Source organism: Amphiura filiformis, chromosome 17 (genome assembly GCF_039555335.1).
Source record: "Amphiura filiformis chromosome 17, Afil_fr2py, whole genome shotgun sequence".
Lineage (NCBI taxonomy): Eukaryota > Metazoa > Echinodermata > Ophiuroidea > Amphilepidida > Amphiuridae > Amphiura > Amphiura filiformis.
In genome coordinates this window covers 37124480-37148018 of record NC_092644.1, presented here as the reverse complement: position 1 = coordinate 37148018, position 23539 = coordinate 37124480, and the positions used below count along the sequence as shown (strand labels likewise).

The window sequence follows — 23539 nt, the reverse complement described above, 5'->3', positions numbered from 1 at the left end:
TGTTGTTTAACAACCTTGACCATACAAAGCAGGAGCTCAGTGTGATATTCTCTGAAAATAACCATGTGTTTCTCAAACAGGCCCCTCAGTGGCTGCAATGTATTCTGGGGTTATATTTAAACAACCTCTGATTTCCATGCCTGGATATATATAATATAGGTTTTAGGTTTTTAAGGCATAAGGAGAGCCTCCTTGCACCCATTTTAATGACATTACCCATATTTATTGCATTAAAAACAGTAAGGCCAAAAAAAAAAAGTTTCTATTGCCCTTTCAGCTTAAATTTTTTTGGGGTCGGAAGGTCGATTTCTTTTTTAAAAAAATTTTGTAGTTGCAATATTTGAACTGGATATGTCTGTATTCCAACTCACGCAGAAGCCATAAGCTATCAGTAGCTGCCACTTGTTGCCACGGACCATCTACTCCACAAGCGACATGGCTACTGTGTCCCGGGGGCACATCAAATATTTTTGGTGGGTATGTTCCCCCAGAATTTTGAGGTGGTGGGTTTTTGGGAGCTGACGGCATACCGGTAAAAGGGGTCTTTCGGAGCTGCGAACTGGGCTGCGAACAAGTAAAATGGGGACTTTTGGAGCTGCGAATAGTCAAAATCAAGGGTCTTTCTTGGCTTTTTGTTTGAAAATCACCTGAAGAAAAACCCTGAAATATGAGGAATGAGTAAATTTGGGGTCTTTTAGAGCTGAAATGATCAAAATCAAGGGTCTTTCGGAGTTCTATTTTGGTAAAATATATGGGGTCTTTCGGAGCTGCAAAATCCAAAAAGGGGGGTCTTTCCGGGGGAACATATCCGTATGGTCATTTGTGTTAAGTGCCTCCCCCGGGTACTGTGTCACCGAGTGAAACATGCATTTCCTTGCTGACATTTTCGGTAAGTATTTCCCCCAAAAGTATTTAAATGCACTCTGGCAGGGAGGCTACTTTGCTATTAACTAATTGGGCCTCTTGTAATTGTGAATGAGACCCCAAAAGTATCAGTAGCCATGATGATTTCTCACAGAAACAGGTCATTGATGACAGGGCTGTAGCAAGGTTGTAAAATGTGGGGCGGCCATGACAAATGTGGGGCGGCCAAAATACAAATATATAACCAAATTGAAATAAAGATATAAAGAAAAACATAACAAATTTCTCAAAAAGTGGGGCGGCCATGGCATCCCCGGCTGCCCCGCTTGCTACGGCCCTGATTGATGAGTTTCTAATTTTTTCTTTGGACATTTCTATTTTTGAACACAAACTTTACGGTAAACCAATCTTGTTTATTCCCTGGGTAAACTTTATACAATCTATGTTTTCTTTGGATGCTGCAATGTTTTCCCGTATACTCTGTGGTTTTTACTTTTCTTGCTACGTATCGTACCACTTTATTTTTTGATGGGTTTTTACAATTTTATTGATTGACCCACACTGTATCTAAATATATTCAATTAAATAAAATTAGATCAAGCAAGTTAGATTTTCAATACGTACGTATTCTTAAATTGAACCATGCAATCAGCAACATACAAAAGAGCATGCACCGTTGAGACTTGTGTGCGTACGTACGTGAAAGGCAGGTACATGTACAGGTCAGACTAGGTCAGCTGTCAGCTTGTGTGTTGCTGACTGGGATACGTCGATTCCGAAGGTAAAACTGCAGACCAAACAAATTTTTTTTGTGCCTTTTCTTTACAAAATACATCATTAACTTTGAAAAACTCAAGTCTGTGACAGATTTTAATGAGTTACAATAAATAAAAAAAATTAAAAAATTAAAAAAAATGTGACCGTCAGTTTCCATTTTTTGGGTCGGTCGGGAAAGGGCAATAGAAACTTTTTTTTCATCCAGTTCAGTGTTTTGGTAAAAATGTTATGACTTTCCCTCCTCCTCCCATTTTAGTGTGTCAAAACATTATGACCCCTCACATACCTGGAAGTCACTAGGCATGTTTTTGAGTTATAGGCCTTTAAACATGACATTCCCACAAAAAAAAATTGGATTTCATGGTATTTGACTGTGGGACTACATGGACTTTCAAATCCTTCAAAGTAATTATTAAAACGAGGTTTATTTAATCAATAATTAACCAATTGAACTCTGATAATCCCTATTCAATCATGTGTAAGGCAGGAAACTAATTAGCCCATTACTCAGAATAGCAACTTGGCAAAAATATCAAGGTATCATTTACAAAATTATCCACATTTTGAAAAGTATTGATGTTATGTATATAATTTTGGTATCATTTTATATGGTCTAGTGCTTACATTTTTATTCAAATCATATGTCAAAAATATGATTTGTTCCTGGTTTTGTCAGAACGGGTCATATTTGGGACCCACTGTTCTGAAGAAAATTACAACCCCTAATACATCCTACTTTTAAGGGATCTGGAATGAGCGTTTTGACAGAATTTTTTGTGGGACATGAGAGCACATCAGACATATCGAATTGCATTCTGAATTATTAGAATTTGATATTTTTGATATATAACAGTCCTCAAAGTAAATTTTATAAATCTAATGATATATTCTAAAAGTGTATGTAGCTGGGAGGAAAAGCCGACGATCAATTGAAAATTTTGATCTTTCATATTGAAGGTATGGATTTTTTTTCAAAAAAGACCTAATTTTTTTGGGTGTTTTGGGAAAAAATCCATATCTTCAATACTGAAAGGTCAAAATTTTCAATTGATCGTCGGCTTTTCATCCCACCTACATACACTTTAAGTATAAATCATCAGATTTATAAAGTTTACTTTAGTACTGTTAAATATCAAAAATATCAATTTTAATCATTTGCCATAAAATGTGTATTACAAATTTTCAAAAAATCAAAATTATTTGATATCAGAAGGACATTCTTCGTATTCAGAATGCAATTCGATATGTCTGATGTTCTCTAATGTCCCACAATAAATACTGTCCAAACGTTCATACCCCATCCCTTAATACTTACCTCAATAATTCCATTTTGTTCTTCCACCTGCTTGTCTCCATTCTGATGTGTTCCATTCTCATGTACTTCATTCAGCTCTGCTGGTGCCTCATTCTGTTCTGCTGGTGCCTCATTCTGTTCTGCTGGTGCCTCATTCTGTTCTGCTGGTGCTTCTTTCTGTTCTGCTGGTGCTGGTGCTGGTGGTTCTTCCTCTGCCTGTTTCACCTCCTCTTGTTTCGCCTCTTCTGTCTTCCCTTCATCAGCAGCCTGCTGCTGTTGCTGTTGATCCTGCTGTCCTTCTTCAGAATCTGGTTCATAGGCAGAGAAACGTTTAGCTTTGGGCACATCCTTAGGTACCCTTAAATTGACCCCTGACGAATTTGATGCTGCACCTTGATGCGATAAAGAGAATAGCCGAGACAGATCTGGGTTTTGGATCGTGATCGTGATCTGGTAGTCAATCAGTCGTTAGTGAGTTTTTATCGCACATGCACATGCACCACACAGCATCAAGAACATCAGTCGACATGCGGGTAGTAAGTCAAACACTTCAAACGATGCATATTCTCAAAGAATGTTTAGCTATTAACTATCAAAATCTATTTTAATAATTACCCTATTATTAATATATTATTAAATTAGTTAACTAAATATATTATTTGTTAACAAGTCTGTTAAATTACTAATTACTAGTTAATTTATTTAAATAATTAGATTCATTAATTATATTGTTAGCATTATTTAGGTTAAACTTAATTTTCACCTTTGATGAAATGATAGAAAAATAGAAAATGCAGCACAAACTTTTATTAATCTACAAATACCTGGTAAATTAAAACTACTCAGTGGTGTATCCAGGCCTGTTTAGGGAATGTGCATCCTGGGTAGTTATGCAAAAATATGCAAAATCAGCCTAGTTTGGGCTTTTAGGAGTCACTCCACCCTGGAATCCCCCAGTCCTGGGTACACCGGTTGCTAAACATCCTTTGAAAATATGGGCTAAAATTATTTACATTACATATATATCTTACATTAGATTACATTCCAGGCTTAGATTTCACAAAGACATCCAAATTCAACACAAATTTTAACAGTTTACAAGCAAATTGGCACTATGATGGTATAGCAGAATCATCATGAAATCTCTCCTGTGTTAGTTATTTCTTAAATAATCTATCATACATAGCTACAAACTACTTCTTTTGTTGCAACAATTAACCACATTCTGAGCAATCATTACAAATTGCTGTCTTCAGGTTGCAATACTCAGATAATGGGGGTGTGTCATTATTCCAAAGGTTCGTTATTTCGAAGGTTTGTTAAATTCCAAAGGATCATTACTCTGAATTTAAAATAAGGCTCGTCATTCCGAAGGTTCAACACTGCAAAGGCTCGTTACCCCGAAGGGTCATTTCTCTGAATTAAAAAAAAAAACCCTTCGGAATAACAATCCTCACTGTAAATTAAAATTATGACTATGAGTAATGACCCTTTGGAGTAATGACCCTTTGGAGTAATGACCCTTTGGAGTAATGACCCTTTGGAGTAATGACCCTTTGGAGTAATGACCCTTCAATGTATTTACCCTTTGGAATAATGAACATTCAAAGTAATGAACCTTCAGATTACATTTTGCACAGGTTAGACAGCATTAGGTGAACGAACGTGAACGCAGTACGTGAACGTACAATGTTAATTTGGTGCCATTCAAGGGTGCTGATTGGTTAGTGACATCTTGTGACAGCTTACTTTTACATAACACTTTGTGCTGTCTACAGACAAACTATGTAAACTTGATTTTCTTTCAAAATGTAAAAGCCAAATTGCTATATTAAGTTGGGTGTTATTTTTCAAAATCTGAAATAAATATTCTATCATCTAAAATATGTTTTACAGTTTGAACTTATGTATGGGTTAACTTAATATCTAGAATTTCTAGTATTTATAATTGAATATGACATCTGTAATGTCTTATTTTTTTATTCCATCTAAGCTTCATCTAAATCACAGCAAACCATTTCATATTAGTTATGCACATACAATATTACATATCTACTTGTTATCAATGTGATCAGACCCAGCAAAATGATGATGACAATTATCATAAAAGAAATTGTGAAAAATTTGTAATTTGGCACTGATAGTCCTGAAAGCTACTACTGCATTATCCTGGAAAATAGTGGTATTATCCATAGATTCATTTGATATGAGTTCCTATTCCACTTGAGTAGGAGGGATCTTCTCATGCCAATGAAACATGTGTGGATATCAAGTGAACAAATAATAATAAAAGCAATTAAACCTCAATAGTTTGAGGGTGAACATCCACTAGGCCTACTCAAATTAAGTTTGGCAAATCATTAGGTAAACTTCAAAACACAAGTCAAATGGAATAAGCACATTAAGGGTATACGAGGTATTGTTGGTCGAAGCAGCCAAAAAATTGATTTTCATTATCTGAATCAATATATTATTGTTCATTCTACAAATCATATACTTTGAAAACTTGCTTAATTTATTGTTGTTAATGAGTTATGTATGTTTTACAAAAGTGTTGTTGTTTCAGCCCTCTTTACAACATAACTCAAGAACCACAAGACCTACAAAAGTATATATGTGATATTTGAATTCTTCTACACACTCTCTATGAATTGAGCAATGCAATTTCTGCTAAAGCTCACTAACATTCGCAAGATGCTGTGAACTACTTTATTTCTGCTGCTTCAACCAACAATACATTGTATACCCTTAAACCTCACTATTTTGAAGGTAAACATCCACTAGACCTACTCAAATTAAGATTGGCAAATCATTGGATAAACTTCAAAACACAAGTCAAATGGAATAAGCACATTAATCAACTCTGTTTGAAACTCATCCTCCATATGTGAAAGATTCAGGTTGAATCTTTCTCTAATGGTGTATGAAATTCAAATGGAGCTATCTAATGTGTTCATTCCATTTGAGATTCATACTCCATTGTGGAAGACATTTCCAATATCTTCCACATGGCAAGTGAGGATTTTAAATGGAATAGCCTCTTGCCCTCACTTTACACTTTTGCTTGATCTGGTCATCTTATTATTAATTAATTATTAATTAAAATTACACTCATTATTAGTGCAAAATATCAAGGCCCTTTTATGCATAATTTTCATGCACTTCTTGCATTCCTATATTCTTACCTGATTCAAACCTGTCCTTGAGATTCTTGGAGCTACCAGCAGTGATCTTCACTGGTTCATCCATCATGTCTGCAGTTACAACATCTTCTCTCTGTGGTTGTGGCTTGCTCTCAGCCACTTGAATGGGTTCCTTCATTACCACCGTCTTGTAGTTGGCTTCCGGACGTTCCACCGTGCCCTTCTCCCATCTGTCTTTTAGGGAACGTGAGTGACCAGCGGAAACTCTGACCTCATCCTTCCTTGGGGTCTCTCTGATAAGATCCTCTCTAACTTCTGGAGTGTTCTCTGATACACCACCTACTGAATCTGATGGATCTATTGAATCTAATGATGAAGGTTTGTGATGGTCCACTTGCCTGGGTTTCTCTTCGATATTAGACACATTTCCCGATTCAAACATACTTCTGATATTCTTTAAACCAGCAATTTTGAGCGGCTCTTCTTTGACAGGGGTCGACTTGACAACATCATCTCGTTCGATTGGGGTGTTCTCGCTAATTCCAGATACAGCTGGTCCGCTGCTCTCTTCCAAAGATTTTGGTAGCTGAACTTGATCTTTTGGTTTCTGTTCAATATTACTTACAGGGCCACTTTCAAACATAGCTCTGAGGTTTCGTGAGGTTCCCTCTTTGACTCCGGGTTCCTCTGTCACTTCGCCAGAATGAACAACATCGTCCCGTACTATGGGTGTACTCTCAGAGATACCCCCTTGATTACTCTGCTCCTCAGGATTACTATCATCTAAACTTCCAACTTTAATGCGTTCTTTTTTGGGAGTCTCATCAACATTTGATGCCTGACCCTTTTCAAATCTATCCTTTAGTGAGGTTAGACCACCGTATGCGAGTCTAAAGTCATCTGCAGCATCGGCTGCGTGAACAACATCATCGCGCACCAACGGCTCATTTTCCGATACTGTGGCATCAGAGGCTCTAATCTCTTCCTCTCTCCTCTTTGCTTCCTCAATTTCTGCACTTACATCAATTTTCTTTGATTTTTTTTTTCCGTTTCATCTTCGCTATCCTCGAGAACAACCTCGCCTTTCTCAAATTTGTCCAAAATTGATCTTGATCCTCCGGTGATTGACATTGGGTCGTCGCTAGGGGTGCCACCATGTACTACATCATCCCGTACGATAGGCTCATTTTCTGAGATTCCAGATGCTGTGACGCCCTCAGGAGCAGTCTCCTCGTTTTGAAGAGTAGTTGGTCTGATCACTTCCTCATCCATCGTTTTCTTCACTTCAACATTACTAACATTGCCACCTTCAAATTGATCTTTAACAGAACGAAGACCGCCAGGACTCTGCAATACCCTAGTTTCTTCTTGCTCTTCTGATGACCTTATGACTTCGGAGTGGTCTGAACTTGGACTTGTGGCTACATCAGGGCTTGTTGGATCTTTGGTAGGACTTGTTTCTGGTGATTCTACACCCTCTTCTGTAGATTTTAAGACAAAGACAAAAGAAAAAAGGAAAGAAAGGAACAAATCAAAATCAAATATCATGCATGAGTTAGAAAACAAAATATAATGGTGATAAAAATAGCAGGTATTCAGAAAATAATGGTGGTGAGGATTCAGAATATTTGACTGTTAAATTGGATGAAAAAATACATCAATTCAATATGGAAATCTGCTTCAAAATGTTATAGAATTAGTCATGTATGATAATATTAATGATGGTTATGAGTAAGATCATGATGGTGAAAGTATTGATTTGACAAGTGGAGTATAATTCAACTGCTTAGCTCCCATGATGAAGGATCCTGAAATTGAAGACAATTGGTGTAAAAAGTGCTAGAAACCAGAAGTAACAGATATACATGTAATTTGTTTGGCTTATAATTGGCAAATAAAATGAGACTAGTAACATTGGGTATTGATATAGAATGGCATGCATGCAGTTGGGCACAGCACTAATGCGAGTAGCGCATTGCATACTGCGTGAGTGGTGTGCCCTTATGCGAATTTACGCAAGCGTAATTGGACTTTATTGACGCACACATTAACACAAACCGATCAGTTTTTGCCCATTATAAGCCAAAGAACTACTTCAGTATAATTCTTTTTATATACCTGGCAAAATAAGAATAATGATCGTACAAAGTTATTGATGAATTGGAATCAAAAGAGTAAATTTGAAATTATTCAAAGTGCATATCTATGACTCAAAAATCCCCCCCCCCCTTCCCCCCATATTTGATAGGGGATGGTCCATAAAATCACCCAAATTCCCCCACCCCAATGGTGATGCCTGTATATGGGTTGCTGACTTTAAATTAACCTCATATTTGGCCATTTTAGACTAAAAAGTGCACATTTTTACACACTTCGTACAAATTTATTCCACTTTTCCACAATATATTTCACCAAAATATGGTATAATTTGAACTGATTCTGCAGCCAAAAGGTGCTGGATTCACCGTACTTCAAGACATTTTCCCAATGTCAAAAAGAAATCTACACCACTGCAGAAGATACCATGTTGTCATGGCTACTGGTTACAAATATGCCAACAAATATATATATATATATAAAATAACTCTCAATTTTCTTCAAATTTGTCATTTTGGTTTAGTCTATGTGACAAAATATTTGTTACTTTGATAAAACAATAATCAAGAAAATTCAAATATAAATTTAGTTCATCCTTTATTCCTAGAAACACCTTAAAAAAGAACACATGATACAATATTGAATTCCTAGAATAGAAAATATTATTTTAGGAGCATGCATATGAATTGTTGCATATACTTATAACCGTCTGCACGTCCATGTACATTGTGTCATTGAACCGATACATGCATCATAGATTGGCCAATTACATATTTTATGTATTCAATACGCACCATCACGCCGCCTGAAGCAATGTTCAAACCTAAAACCAATAATCATGATAATCTTCCTGTTGAATTGCTCTTTTGCCATATAACCATCTGCTTTCTTGAAACATCTTTCTTAAAACCAGTTTCCCTTGCACATGAAAGGAAGTCAATTATAACCCAACAGAAGTAAATGAGGCTGCGATTGATACATGTAATTTTGATTTATGCCATGCATACAATTTAGTTGTATTGCTCTTATAAACTTATTTATCTGTTTAAAGTTTTTCTAAGTCTAAATTGTTTGAAAAATCTTTTTTGTTTTTAATCTGCTTATCCCAAAAATTGAAAAATTGAGGTGGGAGAGGACAAGAACCAAAAAAATAATCTTATATGGCTTTCAACTTCAAATACCCAAAGAATTTAAAATAAAAATGTAGTTTTTAACTATTTGAATAACACGATTCAAAAATATTCATCATGTTCATTATAAATCATGCCCAGAAATCATGCCAATTTACTTTGGTACTTTTATCAAATTTCTCCTCAACTTGCGTCAAATAGTGTAATAATACAGCTCAACTTCATTTCTCCTGATGCCTCATTTAGTTGCATTAGGTCGCAAATGTTTCCAGCATTACTCATTCATGCATCAACTACATCTAAATGTGAATACTTGTTGCATGTGTACATTGAGATGCAACATTAGCAATACCATCAATAAACATTTTGTGCTGTTGGTATTTTCACATAGTCACCCCCAACTGCTTATTTCAGTGCAAGTAGGGGCCAAAAATGGACACAAAATATTTGTATGAGAATGTCCATAGAAATATACAAACTCTAAAACATGTGATTTATTTTAAAATTACATGTCTCTTACATAAGCTTTTATGCTAAAAAGCATAATTTTTACATTATCTGGCATAGAGTTACAACAGCAATTGGCAGACATCTGTTGTACAGTTTACCAGGCATTGATGGTATAATGATGAGCCAATTATGAGCATCAAATAGCAGATCATGATGAAGCCATTCTGATAAAGTGATCTAAAATAAGTCATTACTTATATTGCTCAATTATGAGCTTCCCACAATGGCATTATTGTGATCCAAAATTCTCTATAGCCTTGTTCAGAGTGGCTTTAAAGTGAAGTTCATGTTTGGCGTTCGCTAAGCTACCTCTGAGGTAGTTAGCTTTGTGTTAGTGCCTGTCTGAACAGGTATTGTGTTAAACATGAAGTTTAACATGAAATATTTTTAATTCCATCAAGAAATTGCTGTGCTAGCGCACTTACATAAAGCGATCGATGCAGCTGACACAGAGTGTGCTTAGTATATATGCTGGGAGAAGGGACTGTGTGGACAAATGACCTCACACTACCACCATGTAACACTAACATGGAAGTAAGTTCCCTTCTGAACAAGCCTTATAAAGCAGCTTACGAGTGCACTACCAGAAAAAAATATGAAAGTAAATAAACAAAAACATAAATAAATGAATGTATATAGAGCGCACCTTCACCACATTTCGAAGGCTATTTGCATAACAAAACAAGTAGTTCCCAAAAACTGTAGAGCATGGAAATTTATTTTCATACCAAAGAATATGTTATATCCTTTACTCACCTATAAATGAAAAAAAAACAATCTAAAAAACAATGGACATTTTTAACACTGAATATGTAAGCAGGAAATAAGTGATAAATGATGCAATCAACTTGATCATTTCTGCAACTGCCCAATGGATGGATGGATCATCAATCGATCGATGTGTAAATCAATCAATCAATCAATCAATCAACTAATTAATTAATCCGTCTAAATAGCATAGGATAACATCCTACACTATCTCGATCTAAAACAATGTCTATCTGTCAAAATCCGAAAAGCAAAACCAACAAAAAACAAAAAGAAGTAAACAAACAACTTGGAAACAACAACACCTATCCGTCATGACTTTCAAAACTTTCAAAACAAATCAACTAAGAAATAACAAGTACACTAATATTTCATTTCTACTTAGTAATCCTGATCTATGCCTTCGTACAGTGACTTTAACTATAGAAGTCCAATTCATGCATCTCTATACCACCACATGCAGAAAAACTGGGCCACACCCAGTATCTGACTTATAAAATGTATAAAAAGGTAGACGAAAAATGATCATTCCTTCTAAACTTTATATTTTAGGTCAATCGCATGCAATAAGTATGTACTTGTTCTATACAGGTACTCACCTGGGCTCTGTACACTCTCCAAATCTGACATTATTAAGGTGAGTTACAACCCAAAAATATCAAAAAGCTGATAAAACTGGGAGTATATCCGGAACGCTTCCACAACCGAAACTGCTTATACCGGTAATGAAGTAATGATAATGGAATATAGCTATTAAAACCTATTATACACTTAATTTTTTTAGACTCAATCACAGTCCTACTAATTAAACGTTCATATCTCAAGTTCAATATTACTTAACTGCTTACATAAGAGACTACATTATGACAGCTCCACCCTTCGTAATTTCATATAAGTGTATTTGCTCACTTAGATTATGCACGGTCCATGTTTCATGTTTGTATTAGCAGAGTACATTGGTGGAAATAGTATAGTCCCGCTTCTGGTGTTGAAGAGCAAAGTTGACAAAAGATATCCTCATATCTCATTACAGAGTTGTGATTTACCGAGATAACATGACCTCGCTCTGTGTATCATTACTTTTGATCAGAAACAATGACAATTACTTTTGATCAGAAACAATGACAATATCCCGGGGACAATATACTTTAGCAGTTTCACTTGAGATAGCATTGATGCTAAATATGCAATTGTCTTTGCAAAAAACCCGGGCAAAAACAGTCAATTTCTTTCCTTGAGAAACTGCTCATAAATACAGGATCTCGCCTACATGCAGTAGCGTAGATAGGGATTGTGGTTTTATATCATAAACCCCAGTGAAATTAGCCATTTTCAAAACTTACAAGTTACTCTGCAATTTCCCAGCACAATCGGCTATTTTCCATTTTTTCCATGTTGGATCCTGTTCATGACCACTAGCAGCAATTCAACTCTAGGTTGATGCACTTACAAATGCTACAGATAGCAGTTCTGTGCAAGGGTGATTATGCAAATCAACATTTTGATGGTACCATCATTGTTAGCTTGCATAATTGACGATAAAAATAGTCAATTAATATATATTTGTTGTGTTTCTTGGTAAATGCAATTTGACATTTGGCCGTGATGCTCAGTGTACAGGTTAATAAAATCATATCATATCATATCAGGCCTTGCCGTCTAGATTTTAAAGGCGAGTGGTTAATCACTCGCTGGAATGATGCTAGGCGAGTGGTCGAATTTGCACAAATATCACTCATTTGGGTATAATTAAGTAGAGCTTCGGTCTTAAAACAGAATTTATGTATTGAAATGCTTGTAAAGCATGCTAAAATTTGTCACTTTCTCCACTTAGAGGGGGCAAAGAATCGATTAAATGCTGAATTTGCTGATTCAATTGCTGATTTTGGGAGATTCCCAGCGAGCGATATTTAGTGTCTATGGTGAGTGGAAAATCGCTCCCTAGAAATCGAGTTTGGGCGAGCGGTGGCGAGCGAGAGCGATCACTTACCTCAAATGGCAAGGCCTGCATATCATATAATTATCAATATCATATCATATTCGTTTAACAATCATCCTAAAGGTGCAGCTGATAAAACAGGAATCTCCATACCAACCATGACACAATTACCTTGATATGATTACATAATTATTTAACACCATAACACTTATTGAATCACAACATTAATGTAATATTATATATTAGGTCCTGATAACCTGTTTAAAAGGCCTTAAATTATTATCATATTAGGATGATCTTAGTACATTAGCTCATAATAGGGATCATAGTGATATTGGTGAGTTATCACTCCTCTTGAGTCATAACACTGTACAGCTGTTATCGTCATAACAACGCTCTCCAAAATTAACACATTTAACCATGAACCATTTAAAATAATAAGTTCATAAAATGTCACAACAATTGAATGATATAATGATTTGATTGTATCAAGTTCATTTGCTTTCCTTTCTTTTAGCACACTAAGGATTAAACTTAAAGGATATAACAATCATTTTGACAGAAAAATGATTTCAATTTTGACACCCGCAAATGATACGAAAGCTTTATAGTGCTTTTCTAGTGCATTTATTCCGTGGGGGTCTATCAAATGACTGTATATGACTTTAAGGGTATACGAGGTATTGTTGGTCGAAACAGCCAAAAAAATTGATTTTCATTATCTAAATCAATATATTATTGAAAAATAATACTTTGGTGTTTTGCAAAAGTTCATTCTACAAATCATATACTGTGAAAACTGTTGTTGTTAATGAGTTATGTACGATTTACAAAAGTGTTGTTGTTTCAGCCCTCTTTACAACATAACTCAAGAACCACAGGACCTACAAAAGTATATCTGTGATATTTGAATTCTTCTACACACTCGCTATGAATTGAGCAATGCAATTTTTGCTAAAGCTCACTACCATTCGCAAGATGCTGTGAACTACTTTTTTTTTCTGCTGCTTCGACCAATACATCGTATACCCTTAATATCTTTAACCTAAATCAAGACACAAGCTAGACCAAGGTGATATGCTGTTTCATTCTAACCCAAGCTGTGATTCATGTTTATTCATTTCCTCTAGTTTATATAGTTTTTATCCACGCAACACATTATTTTTCCAACCAAAATGTAGAGATATTATAGACCAATAAGTATTAACTTTATAATCTCTTATATTATATCATTTCATCTTTTTGCAGTTTGGGCTGATATCTGGGGTTGGCATGTTTGCCCTCCAAACTAAACAGTCCTCTAAATCAACCATCTATTGACGGCTCAGCGGCACAAAGACGTATGTCCATTACCTGCTGTGATTGTGTGTGACTCCTATTTGGGACACGCCCAATTGATGAGTACCAGTAATATGCATGAGTAGAATTCATGGAAATACAGGAACTAAATCCTTCATGTTTGAGAGCATAAACCACTTTGTAAAGCACGATGAGCAGTTAATATAATGACATTAACAAATAAATGACATAATGTTAATGCTCACCTTGCTTTGCAGAGTGGTTTATGCTATCAAACATAGGTCTGATATAATTACCGTGATTTGCATAATGATGGCCACAGACAGTGGAAGGCGGGTGGGGTGGTTGAAATGTGCCAAAAAAGACTGCTTTAGTATGAATTCTCCGAAAAACAAGGGGGCTGAAACCCCAAAGCCAACTCCTTAGCAGGCTACTATTTATAAATGTTTAGCTTGACAAAGACCGAGCAACTTCTATGTAAGCTTATGTATTTGATGTTGATCAGAGCTGAGACATAGCCCAGATGGGCATAGCACCTGTCTACCAAAGTGAAAATTCATTGAAAAATTGCCAAAAAATTTATACTGCACCCCCAGGTACAACCTCCATGAAACTTGGAGCAACCCCCCCAACAGATGACTCTCACCCCAGACTCGCACTACATGCCTGGATACAATTAAATAAAACCATGCCCTTCAAGCAATGGGACCTTTTTATGTTTGACAGATCACACACTCGTCCTAGAACACTATACCTATCATTGAGTATGTGATTCACCTATACTTTTCCTGTCATGTTACATTTTTTTCACAAATTAGACAATCTTTTTTTGATTGAACTTCACAAATAGAATTAGAAAGAAATAAACAATAAAAGCTTTGAATGTCCTGATAATGTGCAGGTGAGATTGAGGACTTTGAACCTCACATTACCCTGGAGGAATCCATCATGAATGTATCAATGATTTCCTGCCAAATCAGTCGTCATAAACAAACTCACTTTCCTCCATTGTAACTATTTTAAGAACAGTATGATCAACATTATTTCCTTGCTTCTCTCATGACTGTTTTGAATCCAACTCTTGATTTGTATGATAGCGGCTTAAATTCTTTGTACCGTGATATCTCAGTTTTGAGTGGGCTGATATGACTGCTGATATATTCCAGGAATTCATTCGGAGAGGAACCTTTTGCACCATACCCAGGCTCATAGCCAGGATTTATTTTAGAGAAGCTGGGGGGGGGGGCTCAAAAGTGGTCCTTTTGTGAATTTTTTCTTCAAAAAGAGGACAGATTTCAATGTTTTTACCAAAAAAGTAGTCCTATTGTATTTTTTTGAAGTATACAATAATTATTAGCGAAATGCACATGGAAAAAATAGTCATCAAGATATTTCCAGTAAATGATACACATGGCAAGGGACAAGGAAACAGTAGTTTACTAGGCAAAATTTTCCAGGGGGGGCAAAATTGCAACATTGTGTCGCTGACCTCCCCACAAAGTGTGCAAAGGACAATGTATATCACAATTTTTTGTCAATTTTGTCCCAGTATTTTGAGTTGGAGGAACTCCCCCACCCCATCATTATGCCACTGCTAGGAAACAATATATCTCTAGATTCCAGAAGCTAGACAATTTGCCCTTTTCACGGATCTGCCATCTTCCTACCAAAACAACTTTCTCCCTGCAAATTAACCCATGCGCAAAACCGGGGCGCAAAAAGTGCATTTTCATTTCTTGCGCTTTTCTAACAATGCATGAGGAGGCTTTTGCAAAGCGTACGCGGTAATTCAAGATTGTGTTTGACAGGCATGCGCACACATAACACACATTTTACGAGTACAACTTCATTTTGCGATAACCGTGCAAAAGGTCAATAGACTCTGGCTCAAGAATTAATGTCCATTTGTCAACAGTATGCTATACAATATTGTTACACGCAACAAAAACGGCGCATGGGGTAGTCTTCACCATTTGGGTTTGGGTGGATGTTTCATGCTTAATTTCATTCGCTCTCAGTAGACATTAATAATGGTGTCTACAAAAAGTAGGGGAAATTCATGACCCTTCACAGTACATTAGGGTGGTATTCTTTCCTTATTGAGTTTTCGTCAAATGGGAAACCACCCTTTAAGTCTTAAAAATATGATATTTGTGAATTTGGCTCTTGGTTAAATGCCAAAACAGCCTTATTACATGATTACTAACATGTTTAAAGTACAATGAACATACTTCAGGGTTTGTACAGTCATCATTGTAGGCCTAATCATGTAGTAAGGTAGTCCCAGCTTTAGGGATTGAGTCAGCGGGCTGGCACCACATGTTAACTGTACAATGCCTTGTGGAATCCTTCAGACATGGGGGTGGTTGATTATTCAAGAAATTGTGGCGTAATTTTTTAAGAAATTTATCTTTTTAATTTGATGATTAGATTTCCTTCTTTTCTTAATTTAAGGAGCATTTTCCTCAAGGGATTCTAACATGTTATTTGTTTCATGGGTGTCTGTAAAAATATTTTTCAGACAAGACATTGTGGTTTTGAAGAGACAGGATAATAATCTATGTCTTGTTTCATAGTACTTCTGGCAACTTCTGTTCGATTATACTTGTTGCAGTTGTTTTTGTCTATACATGTAAACCAACTTCCATGGAAAACAACAATTACCAATTATCTAATCAGACCATCAGACATAATAAGAACTTTTTCAGGCCAAAGTGATTCTCTGATCATTTTCCCCCCTGTTAATGGGTATTTGCTAATTAGTACCCAGGGGTCACTGACACTAATTTGTGTGCCCCCAGTGGCGTGCCCTGAAACCGGCCATAGGGGGAATGCATCTGCAGTGGCAGAGTGGCTGAAATACATGTATGCTTAAAATAGACTGATTTTACAGGATTTTTCAGAAAACCCAGGAGGCTGAAGCCACAAAAGCCACCCCTTGGGTAGGTTACTGTAGGGCCTTTTGACTGTGGCAATCCCAAAAAAGCTGCATTATATCCAGAGAACTGCAAAACACTTAGAGGATGCAGCGACTGACAAGAAGCAAGTGCAAGCATATTTTGTGCATGGTATGGATCACCCGGGGGGCCACTCAAATATGACAGTGTACGCATGCGTGACCAAATTTTTTTCAAACACCCCCTAAACGAGTTTTACCCTACCAGCAAATTTAGCCCCTTAATAAGGTAATTTAGTGTAGAATTTACCCCCTAATGAGTTTTTGGCTGGTGAAATTGCAACAAATGTACCCTTTTTGCACTCATAATTTACCAAAAATTTGAAAAGGTACCCTAAACAAGTTGTCCAGTTTCAGAAAACTACCCTTATTCTTGAAAATCACTGTTTTTTAGACCCTAAACGTGTCACGCGCGTAACTTGCCTTGCCTAAAAAAACACCCCCTTTTACTTGTTTTTTTGGTCACGCATGCGTACAGACCATTTATACGAGTGATCCCCCGGGATGGATCATGACTTCAGAACTCGGTCTAGCACCCTTGGAGCATAGATGCTTGGAGCAAATAGCTTACACCAAAAGCACCTTTAGCATGCCTAGTAATCAGTATGAATTGCAAGGGTCTTCCCAGATATGCCTTTTGAACTTGGTCTCAAAACTCTGCACACTCTGGGACACTACCTATGCCATGCCATTATGCCTGTCTGTGCAACCCTGAATCTCACCACTTCTTGCTCATTTAGATAACACAAATCCCGAACACAAATACTAAGCAATGAATATTGTGAAACAATTCAATTTGCACTATAATGTGAATCATGAGTCTCCCAAGAGAGAATCGCAGGTTCAGAATTTGATTTCTGGTCCAAGTTTCATAATAATAGCAAAGTTTACATTTTTTCCACAAGGAGAAACTAAAACCTGGACATGATTTTACACCATAGACAGTAGAAGAGAACCCCGGTCCCCGCACTCTGTGCAACCGCGGGTATTCATGCTCGTCGAAAAATTCGCGAAATAAGGGGTGTTTTCGGATGAAGAAACGCGATTCGCGATACACAAGAAAAAGGGGTGTTTTTTTCAAACAACGTGTTCGCGAAATTGAAAAAGGGTATTTTCATCGAAATATCACTTCTCTTGCTTTTACGAGAGAAGCGGTAATATTTTATTATATCTTCTGTGGTTTTACGAAAACCAGTTTCACAATTTTCCGTTCGGCGCATCCGGTGTGCACCGGTCAACTGATTAAAGTTCTATACATTTAACCTCTGCATTTAGCCATAGGCCAGTGATTTTGTATCATTTAGAAGGCCTATGATTTAGCCATGGGCCTGTAAGCAAACCCTAGTACGCGTTTCTGCCAGAAAAGGGTATTATTAGAAATATCGTTAGCATTTTAGCGAAAATAGGGTATTGTCGAAGGGCAAATAATTCGTGAAATCGCTAAAAAAAGGGGTCTTTTTCTTTGAAAACTTCGCGAAATGATATGCAAAAGGGGGTGTTTTTAAAGTTCACCGACAAGCATGAATACCCGCGGATGCACGGAGTGCGGGGACCGGGAAGAGAACACATAGTACCTGTCCTGCACCCACACATAAAGTGACACACTCATCAGTCATTGCCAGATCACAAGGGCAAGGAAAAGCAGGTCATTTATATATCCCCATTTTGAACTTGGTTAATTGGCACATGGAATATTAATTTCATGAAGAAAAAAAAGCAGAAATTACACATTTCATACAGGATACAGCTGATGAGAATATCAGGACCCTGGGATTTATATAGTAAGCTAATTTTAGCAGGCAGACTTGGGCAATTTGACATTTTGTCATGAAAAATTTTAATGCTAAGTTACATAATGTGGGATCAAGAAGGAAAGAGAATAAATTGATGACTTCTGTTTGGCAAAATGTACTTTGCACACTGAAATTATATGATAGAAAGCTTTGATCTAATTATGTATGAATATGTCTGTCTGTTTATTTTTTATATTTGTGTCCCCTCTTAACTAATAATATTATGGACAGTTCAAGAATGAGATGAGAGCCAACTTCTTTTGAATTATCTGTTTAGGAGAGCATGGCTCAATGGTTAGGGTATATAATGAAGTAAATTCTTGGTGCATGAGAGCCTGAGATCAACACAAACCGTGTTAGAAGAGTCCAAATGTAGTATAGTATATCTGATGTAAAAATGTCTCACTGGCATTTGGCATTATGGCATACCATCAAGGTTCCGTTGCTAATATCAAATATGACAATCTTTGTGTTATTTGTTGATGCTTTCAGCTACTTGAATCTTCAGCTATATTTGCACCATTATCCATGTTATCTGTGCTGGTACCTTCAATCATATTCAATATGAAAATTGGTCAAAACTTTTACACTCATGGAAGAAAAGTTCCATTTCAGAAGCAGGAGGAAACAGAACCCAGAGAAAATCTACAGCAGTGAGCACATGAAGTCATCGGGAGTGGCCGGACTCAAACATGGTACCAAAGACATTAGGCTACCACTATATTAACCTGCTGGTCCAACAATCAATGTGTATATACTATTTTCAACTTGATTTGTAATGTGATGGAGGCATGAATGGTTCAGAACATCTTTGATCTCCCTAAGAACCAGAGAGCTTTGAAACGTAACATAAGCAGTGAGGAACCCAGCAAATTCAATGGAGTGCTAGAACAAACCATACATAAAGATCAAGTATGATTGCAAAAGCACTAAAAGTGCAGCAACTGTCATATCAGACTTCAACCAAATCAAGTCTGCAAATCAGTGACAAACTCTTTGTGACAAGCAATGCGAGGTACAAGGTACTTAAGGTATACTTAGGGAATCAACTTGCATTCTCTATAATGTTGCTACAATCATAATATGTGAAAAGGCACCCAATTTTAGTGCCTGTAAGGGGCAAAACCAGGGGGTACTCAGTACAAATGACCATACGGGGACGTGACGCAAACATGGGTAGCATTTTCAGCCTTCTGGTATATCAATGACCCCTTTTCAATGCCTATTTTGGTATATGAATGGGTCCTTTTTTCAAAATTTTCTCAATTTTTTTGGAAAACAGCCCAATTTTTCCTTAATCTAGCCAAAATTTTCAAAATTTTCTCAAAATTTTGGGAAAATTTGCAACTAAGACAATTTTGGGTAAATTCGGCCAAAAATTTTGACTTTTGGTATATCAATGGGTACAAATTTCTTGAAAAATTATATGGGTCTACTTCCAAAATCTCAGCGGCACGTCCCTACCAAAACCAAACTTGAGTACCCCCGGTACAACTGACCAACCTGTTTGAATCATACAATTTATCAAGGGAATATAATATTTCCTAATCATTGTCCTGTATTAAATGATGCATGGAAATAACCTGTCTCCTCCATTATGAATCAATAATAATGCACTTTACTGAATTGAGTAAGAAGTTTGGTTTGACTGTGGGATCCGGTTTGAGGTGAATTTGAAGGAAATGAGAGACCTGAATATGACTATCATAAAATTGATTCTGTCAAGGTTGGAGTACGATGAGTATTATAGGAGATGTTAAACGGAGATAATAAGAATAAATATTAATATGGTATATATTCAAAAGCTTTATTCCAAAAAAGTTTTAAGGTGGTGAGCTTAAATGTAAAATAGTGAATTTCCACTCTTTCAAGGAGTTTGAAGAAGGACAACCTGTTTTTGAGTGGAAAACAGTCAAAACACTCTAAAATGAAAGAAAGTGCATTTTCTTTAAGCAGTATTCACTCTTTTGAGAGTATACAGACTACTTTTTTCAATCCTTTTAGAGTGAAATTTTCCACTCAAAAACGGGTTGTCCTCATTTCACTCTCTCACTCTTTCCACTTGGTGTACATTTAGAGAGTACTAGAAACTTGTCAAAAGGGTTAATACATTTCATCACATTGCCTTCCATCTATGGGTGGTTCACTAAGGTATTGTAAAAAGTAATTTAGACTTTGTAAAAGTTCCTTATAGAGGATAGCTGAGGTTGAACTCAAAATGTTATGGCAAAAAGCTTTTATTGTAAGGTTGAATCTTCTGATGGTTTTGGTTTCACATCATGTTTGGAATAATACATTTTCAGAACAATGACCATGACAATAAACTGGAAACTAGCTGTTTTCAGAAAACATCTTCAAGATAATAACAAGATGCACATGGGCTTTAGTTTCCCTAAGACAAAATATGCATGTGACTTGGAAACAACTGAGACATTTAAATGCCATCAGTCGACATTGTAGTACATAAAGGCCAAACCTCTGGGTATCATGAACCTTAGGAGCTGTGAGCCATAGCGTATTTACACTCAAGTCAATGTGGAAAGCCTCCACTGGAGGTTCAATACTTGGGGTTCAGCATATCTCACCTCAAACCCTTAAGATTAGGTGATTCCCCCCACCTGAATATCCTCACAGTTTAGTGCCTTTCAGAATTTCACAACTTCAATTTCCCCCTCCCAATTTGATCTTTAACTCAAGACACATTTAACATCTGGTATCTGACCACTTCCGGTGAGTATTCATATGGTTTCACTTGTCCATGACTTGCGGTTTGCAGCTGTTGAAGTCAAGCACCATGTACACATAACTTGGATGAATGGAAAATTTATCATCTTGAACAAACTCCAAGGTTCAAATCTTCAGTGATTCTTGTCCGTCTGAACATGACATAAAATGAGTTTCACTGGCATGTATAATCATCTGACCATGTTATTTGGATACTGGGCAATGTTGACTTAACCCCCCATATTATTTCCCATGCATCAACAATGTTCAGATCACTGATCACATACAGTACCCCCACATCAGATCTTTAATTACCAAGGTGTCATCTCCACCCTAAAGCACAGCAGATGCCAGGCATCTTCACCCTTTAGCAAAGTGCATGCCATACCTATACGTCACACCTCCCATAATAAAACAATGTTTAAGGTGATGCAGCATGGCATAACCATTATGCAGTTTTTCAATTCCTGAATTATTTCTCAGGCTACAGTTTGTCCACTCTGAAGTACAAGTGACAACGCGCGTATACAGCGTGTTAACAGTGCGTAGTCCTGCGTCTCTGCTGCAGGTATGTGTGCCTTCAAAGTCGGCACAATGTGTGTGTCCGCGGCTGTACTTTGAACTGACTGACTGTATGAATCTCAGGCTATTCAATCCAAGAAAAGTGATTTTTTTCTTAGCACAAATGTTTAATTATACCCAAAACTGTTAAAGAACAAAAACTACTACCGTATTGGTCCGAGTATAGTCCCACCCGTTTTTTAGGTGAACATTTTTCACAATTGGGGGGTGGGATTATACTCGAATTGAATGCTAGGATCATTCAACAACAAAAAAAAAAGATATTTTGTATTTTAAATATGAAAATTGATCATATGTATTCATGTCATACTCTATTAATGATTTCAAAATGCATTGAATTTGAATGCATTTTGAAATCATTAATAGAGTATGACATGAAAACAAAGTATCAATTTTCATATTAAGAATACAAAATATCTTGAATTTTTTTTTTTTTAGGTCAACCATGAATGATCCTAGATTATCCTAGCATTCAGGTCTAGGTCCAGGGACACTTTTTTTTTACAATTTCTGGAATTTTTCTAAAAATGGGGGGTGGGACTATACTCGAACGTGGGACTATACTCGGACGAATACGGTATATTCAAAAATTTTCCCTGGCTCCTACCAAATAAATGCTTGACTAAATAAACATATCCCTGCATGCAATGGGCCTGTGCATAAACACACTATGCATATTTTTAGTACAGTTCAATAGGTTTATGGCCCAACTTATTTTTAGATACCTTCAGTCTTAATCTAATTAAAATATTATATGACCATTGGAATAAATTTCCTGATATATTATTTAATTTTAGACATGCTTTACATATGATCGACTGAACATTCTGAGTAAATGTATTTTTATCATTGACATTGTAGTTATAGTTGTAGTTATAGTTGTAATCACATGTTTATAATCATTTATAATTGTAGTTGGATTATAGTTGCATTTATAATTGCAGTTAGAATTGTAGCTGGATTGAAAGTTATAATTAGAGTTATAGTTGAGTCTAGAGTTATAGTTGAGTTTATAGTTACTTTATAGTAGTTGTAGGTTTAGAGTTAGGGTTGAATATTTCACTTATGCTACATATGATCACAGAAGTAAGAAATCTTTCATGATGATCAGGTATTAAACCTAGTAAATTCAAAACCTAGGTCTATAGATTCAAATCTTCTTAGACTATACTCCAACATCAGATACTCTTTTTTTCTGGAAGACCTGGGTAAATTACTTGAGGGCACAACAAAGGGGAATTAGTTTTATGGCCATATTAAATGTTTTCACTGTGGGAGACTATTAGCATGATTAGTAGTTGTGGAAACAGATCCTGGAAATAAATTCCAGGATCTGTTTGGTATAGATCTGATCACCTACCATGCCTATACTGCTAAAATAGTCATGATAGTGGGGTGGGTGTAACAATGTGGTACTTAAAAACAATTGTGTCATTTAGTACCATTTAGCATAACATAATTAGTGCAAATTGCACTCTATTAGTTTAATTAGTGTTCAGTGGTGTAGTTCAGGGGTTGTGGTGCCCAGGGGCCAATGATACATAAATGGTGCCCCTTTTTTTTGCCTCAGCCCCCCCTTACAAGTGTATGTGAACGGTCCCTAAACATTTATTTGCGAGCATAGCAAGCATGACATTTTGCACACATTTCTGTACTGCCCGGG

At 36.4% G+C, this 23539-nt stretch overlaps 1 protein-coding gene across 1 annotated transcript in view; it reads right to left on the bottom strand.

Annotated features, from left to right (window-relative positions):
* Window positions 1–23539, bottom strand: part of LOC140137732 (uncharacterized) — a 124758-nt gene that overhangs the window by 4266 nt on the left and 96953 nt on the right. Inside the window, 3 exon segments of the mRNA XM_072159498.1 lie at window positions 2957–3327; window positions 6121–7099; window positions 7102–7559. Of these exon segments, the coding sequence (XP_072015599.1) occupies window positions 2957–3327; window positions 6121–7099; window positions 7102–7559 (1808 nt within the window).